This window comes from Rhinolophus sinicus, chromosome 5, assembly GCF_057876585.1.
Source record: "Rhinolophus sinicus isolate RSI-liver-muscle chromosome 5, RSI-T2T, whole genome shotgun sequence".
Classification (NCBI taxonomy): domain Eukaryota; kingdom Metazoa; phylum Chordata; class Mammalia; order Chiroptera; family Rhinolophidae; genus Rhinolophus; species Rhinolophus sinicus.
In genome coordinates this window covers 76,281,818-76,287,740 of record NC_142505.1, presented here as the reverse complement: position 1 = coordinate 76,287,740, position 5,923 = coordinate 76,281,818, and the positions used below count along the sequence as shown (strand labels likewise).

The 5,923-nt window shown below is 47.1% G+C and overlaps 1 protein-coding gene across 7 annotated transcripts in view; it reads left to right on the top strand.

Moving 5' to 3' along the window:
* The first annotated feature begins 21 nt into the window (after nt 1-21).
* Nucleotides 22-5,923, top strand: part of KIF3A (kinesin family member 3A) — a 143,117-nt gene continuing 137,215 nt past the window's right edge. For 2 of the 7 annotated variants that reach the window (XM_088798600.1, XM_019756045.3), the window contains exon 1: nt 23-169. In XM_088798600.1, the coding sequence (XP_088654726.1) occupies nt 134-169 (36 nt within the window). In that variant the 5' untranslated portion in view covers nt 23-133. Of the gene's footprint in view, nt 170-4,991; nt 5,159-5,923 lie in introns of those variants that run through there. The other 5 variants (XM_019756050.3, XM_088798599.1, XM_088798598.1 and 2 more) reach the window with 4 other exon arrangements.

Genomic DNA, 5,923 nt, shown 5'->3' with positions numbered 1-5,923 from the left:
GGGCCCGGCTTTTTATAACCCTGCGCCCGGGCCTCGCGGCTGGTCCGCCCCGGGGCGGGGCGGGCGGCCTCGGCGGGCCCACCCCAGCCTTCCCCGGAGCTACCCTCGGCTCCCGCCCGCCCCACCTTGACACATGCTCCTGGGGGACGCAGCAGGACAGAGCGCGCAGGTGGGTGAGGGACCCCTCTACCTTTCTCCCACCCAGCGCCCGCCAACTGAGCGCCTCTTTCCCGACCGAAGCCCGCGCCGCATGCTCAGAGTCCCCAGCCCTAGATGGGGCAGCTGGTGACTACGCCAGCCGTGGAGGACACTCGGCCACAGACCCTGCTACTTTCCTCAATCAGGCAAGCTGGGGATGGAACTCCTGACTTGCAGTGTGATCTCGTGCATGTGACTTGACCTCCCAGAGTCTCGGTACCTCTTCTCTAAAAAAGGCGATATCTTCCTCACAAAGTTCATTCATGCATATATTTTTCCATTCAGCAGTTATTTCTTGAAGGCCTGCAATGTCTTAGGCGCTGGGACATAACAGTGAATAAAATACGGAACTTACATTCTAGTCGGGAAAGACAGACAATAAACATGAGTAGAATACGTGCAAATCCCACAATTCCACTTCGAAGTAGATGCCTAACAGAAATGCACATGTGTGCACCAAAAGATACTAAAGTTCAGAGCAGCACTACTGGTAATAGCTCGAAACTGAATACAACCCAAATGTCCATCAATAGTTGAATGAGACAAATTGTGTTATATTCACACAATGATAATAGCTATACAATGAAATATTATTCATCCATAAAAAGTAAAGAATTATTGATATACGAGGTCGGACAATTAAGTTCACAAACTCATCCTAGAAAATGTTAACATTGCTGAATATCACTATGGTCACCTTCGAAGTACTCCCCTTGGGAAGCTGTGCACCCATGCCAGTGCCTCGTCCACCCTTCAAAGCAATTTTGGAACTCTTTTTCTGGAATGGCCATCAGAGCTGTTGTCGTATTACCCTTGATGTCCTGAATGTCACCAAAATGTCTTCCTTTCAATATTTTCTTTATCTTCGGGAAAAGAAAGAAGTCATTGGGGGGTCCAGATCAGGTAAATAGAGAGCGAGGGTGTTCCAATACAGTTATTTGTTTGCTGGCTAAAAACTCCTGGTGCATTGTCGTGATGCAAGAGTCATGAATTGTGGGTGAAAAGTTCACATCATCTAACTTTTTCACACCGCCTTTTCAGCACTTCCAAATAGTAAATTTGGTTAACTGTCCAGTTGGTACAAATTCATAATGAATAATCCCTCTGATATCAAAAAAGGTTAGCAACATTGTTGCAACAAGTTCGTGAACTTAATTGTCTGACCGCTTATGCTACAATAGGGATGAAGTGTGAAAACATTCAAAGTGATAGAGTTTATTTATAAAAGGCCTATATCGTATAGAATTCCCTTATATGAAATGTCCAGAATAGGCAAATCTATATATAAAGAAAGCAGATTGGTGGTTGCCTAAGGCTGGGAGGTTGGCAAGGGGACCGGGGCAAGAGGGACAGTCACAGCTATGATTTTGAGTTTCTTTTTTTTTTCTTTTTTTTAAAATTGGGTTTGTTTTTTTTTTGGAGTGGAGTTGAGTGAGTTCTTTTTTTTATTATTGGGGAAGTGGAACAGGACTTTATTGGGGAACAGTGTGTACATCCAGGACTTTTTTCCAAGTCAAGTTGTTGTCCTTTCAGTCTTAGTTGTGGAGGGCGCAGCTCAGCTCCAGGTCCAGTTGCCATTGCTAGTTGCAGGGGGCGCAACCCACCATCCTTTGCGGGAATCGAACCGGCAACCTTGTGGTTGAGAGGACGCGCTCCAAACAACTGAGCGGGAGCTCAGCTGCAGCTCAGCTCAAGGTGCCATGTTCAATTTTAGTTGCAGGGGGTGCTGCCCACCATCCCTTTTGGGAGTCAAGGCATTGAACCGGCAACCTTGTGGTTGAGAGCCCACTGGCCCATGTGGGAATCAAACCGGAAGCCTTCGGAGTTAGGAGCATGGAGCTCTAACCACCTGAGCCACCAGGCCGTCCCCGATTTTGAGTTTCTTTTGTGGGTGATGAAAATGTTTAAAATTGATTGTGGTTATGGTTGCACAACTCTGTATATATAGTAAAAACCATGGAGTTGTAAAATGTATATTGGTGAATTGTATATGTGATTATATCTCAATAAAGTTGGGTATATGGATATGTATAATCTGTATGATGTATATCATATATCAGATAGTGATAAGTACTATGGAGAAATATAAAGTAGGAAGGGGAGATAAGAAGACGGGTTGAAGGTTGGAATTTTAAATAGATCATGGTTGGACTCACTGAGAAGGTGATGTGTAGAACAAAGACTTTCTGAAAGAGGTGAGGGAATAAAGCAGATATCTAGGTGGAGAGTTTTCCAAGGCCTGGGTATGGATCTTGGCTTTGTCACTGCCTATATGTATGACTTTGGACAAGTTATTTAATGGCTTTGTGCCTCAGTTTCTTTATCTGTTAAATAGTCCTATTTTCTATAGGTCGATTTAAGAAATGTCTAAAAATCTAGAGAATTTGTATGTGTTTATTCGAGCCAAACTGATGACAATTGCTGGGAAGCAAAATCTCAACAGATTAAGAAGATGCTCTGGAGAATAGTAGTTTTGCAGCTTATTTTATATATTTAGAATAAAAGGAGGAGATGTAAGGAGGGTTACATGGAGTCCATTGGTAATAGATTATGGGGTGGGAGAAAGCAAAGCAGGGAAATCTCTGAGATTGGATAAAAAGTAAAACAGAGAGACACATACTTCTTTTATATGGAGTAGATGATAGCTAATAATGAACATTTACAGCACATAGAGATGGTATTTGGGGAACACGTTAACAATGAAGGGTTCTGTGGTCTCGTGCTCTGGTGTGGTCAGTTATGCTTTAAGGGGTCCAGAAAAAGGGATTATTCTGACATTGCAAGTGTATGTTATCTTAGATGCAAAAAGACAATAGACAGGCTCACTTAAGGTAAAGATTGACCTTTGTCAAGAAAGCTACAGACCCAGGGTATGACGACCTGCCATGACTCACTTTTAGTTAGGAATTTCTATGTTCAGATGATCCTATGTGGTTAATTTCAGTCTCTGAGTTTGTAAGGCCCTCCTCTGAGCTTGTCAGGTTTAGTATGTGGTCACTTTCTCAACCACACTATGAAAATGACTAATAGTACTTATTTCAAAAAGTTATGTGAAGAGGCGGCCAGTTAGCTCAGTTGTTTAGAGCGTGTGCTTTTTTTGTTTTTCCCCCTCTTCTTCGGCCTTCCCCCACCCCACTCTGGTTCAAGCTAGTTGTTTCGCAGTCTAGTTGTGTAGGACACAGCTCCCTGGCTCATGCTTGTATTATGAGCCTTGAGCTCTCCCTGGCTGAGGCAGTCAGTTGCTAGTCGTCGGTGGGCAGCCCATGGTAGCTCTCGCCAGCTGCAGGCCGCTCATGCTGGCCCCAGCCATTGCTGGAAGCACACCCACATGGCAGCCCATGCCCACTTCTGGCTGCTCACCGCAGCCCAGCTCTAGGGGGAGCTGTTGTTCACAATCTTAGCAGTAGAGGGCGCAGCTCACTGGCCTATGTGGGAATGGAACCAGCGACCTTGGAGACCTAGCCGGCCCTGAGCAGTGCTGTTAATAACAAGGTTGCTTCTTCCATTCCCACATGGGATGGTGGGCTGCGTCCCCCGCAACTAGATTGAAGGACAACTACTTGACTTGGAGCTGATGGGTCCTGGAAAAAGAAGTTACCAAAACAAAACAAAAAAAATTATGTGAATTAAATTAATTTTTAAAGAGTAAAGTACTTAGTTAGAACAGTACACTGGCACTAAGTAAAATGCTTTATAGTTATTTTTATTAATTGTTACCCCAAGCACAAAAGCCCTTGCATGCTAGATAGAAGCATGTCAATTGAATCAAGGAGACTAGATGAGGCAAGAGGGAAGATGGTAGGAAATGGGGAGAGGGCTTGTGACTTTTATTCTATGAGATGGAAAATCATTTGGAAGATTTTAAACAGAGAAAAGACACTGTCTGATTCATGTTTTAACACCGTCACTCTGGCTCCTGTGTTGAAAACACGGAAGACTAAGAGGGGAGAAGGATGCACACAGGGAAAGCAGTTCTGGGCCGCTTCAGGTGAGAGATGATGGTAGTGGTAAGAAGTGGTCAGGTTCTGGGTGTACTTTGAAGATAGAATCACAAGCTCTATTGAAAGGTTAGATATTGAGTATGAGAGAAACAGACCGTGGTATTGAACAGAGAAATTGTCAGAATTCAGGTTACATTTAGTGTGATGAATGAAGTCTGAGAGGGAGCCTTTTTTTTAATATTTGTTGGTGGCAAGGGGGTAGGAGTAGGTGGAGGGGGTGGGACTCAACCTTTCAATTTTGTACATGATAAACTTGAAATGCCTATTACACATCCAAGCCAAGTGGTGTTCAGGAGAGAGGTTCGGATAAGAAAGACAAAAGATCATTCGTTATTTCACAAATATTTATTGCAAACCTATCCAGGTCCTATTCTAGGCCTTATTATATAGGTTCTGAAGATACTCTGTGAGGATACCCACGTAGCTCCTCACGACCTCACCTTCTAGTGGTGAGACAGGTCATAAACAAGTCAGCAATCAAGTGCAGTAATGTATGTAAAGTCTTTAGCTCTCCAGATGAGGCACAATGTGCAATTGCTATTGTTTTTAATACTCGGAGTATTGCAAGCACTGAAAAATGGGGCTTGCGATCTAGGACGCGTCTTCCTCTCAACCAGGGGCAGCCAGGTATGCCGGCCCAGATGCGGGCCTCTTTTAGCGCAGCGGAATGACAGCATTGCGCACGCGCGGCCTCAGCCTGGCGTCCTAGGAGACAGACTCGGAAAGTCTCCGCGCAGGCGTAATTCAAGAGGCAGAAGAAACCGGAGGCCCGGGAAGGGGCGGGGCGAGGTTGGAGTGCGCCTGCGCACAGCGCTCTCTCGCTCTGAGGAACCGCAGTCTCGAGAGCGCCAAGGCGGTGTTTCGGTAATTCCTGGCAAACCTTTCCCGCGAACCCCGCGTCATTGAACTGCACACTGGGAGCGGCCGACCGCCGGGCACAGGAGAGAGCCACGATGCCGGTGAGGAGAGTCGCTCAGCTGCTGTGACTCCTCATCTCGGCACCCTGCTCCGGGGGCGCGGCCGTTGCCATGGAGGCGCGGAGCAGGCGGGCGGCCGGGGTGGGGCGGGGCAGGACCAGGCCCTGCGACGGGTGAGGTTGGGGATCCTGGCGGATAGGCCTGGGGCCCACAGGGGTCCAGACGGCCCTGGGAGGGGCCTGGGATAGGCCCTGCTGTCTTCGTCGCTGCTGCATCCCGCAGGGCCTGCGTTGCATGACATAGAGGCGCTGTGCCAGAGGATGCGCTCTCGCTCCCAGCCCTGCGGGCTGGGTTGGGCGTCTGGGAGTGGCCGCAGAGGGTCGGCTTTGGATGTTCCGCACCCCGTAGGTTCTCCACGCAGGGGAGCCAAGCTCCGGAAGGCAGCAAAGAGAGGGCTGGCCTCTACTCCAGGCCCCTGCCTCGAGCTGTCATTTCTCTTGTGGCACTTTAGCTTACAGTGCAAGAATGTAACCCGTAGGTGTCTTTGTGTGTGAGGGAATGGGTGGTGGTATGTTTGTCTTACAGGATTTCAGATTGTTATCGTGCACCTAGCAAGGGGGCGTCGTAAGTCCAGTATAGGGTCATGGGCAACACTTGAGCCATGGCCAGTTATTTGCTGGTTATGAGGCCTCGGATAATTATTTAATCCTTCCGGGACTTTAGTTCCTACATAATTAAACTTTTCTCATGGGGCTTTTATCAGGATGAAATAAGATACTGCTCAGGAGAACTGAAGGACACTGCTTG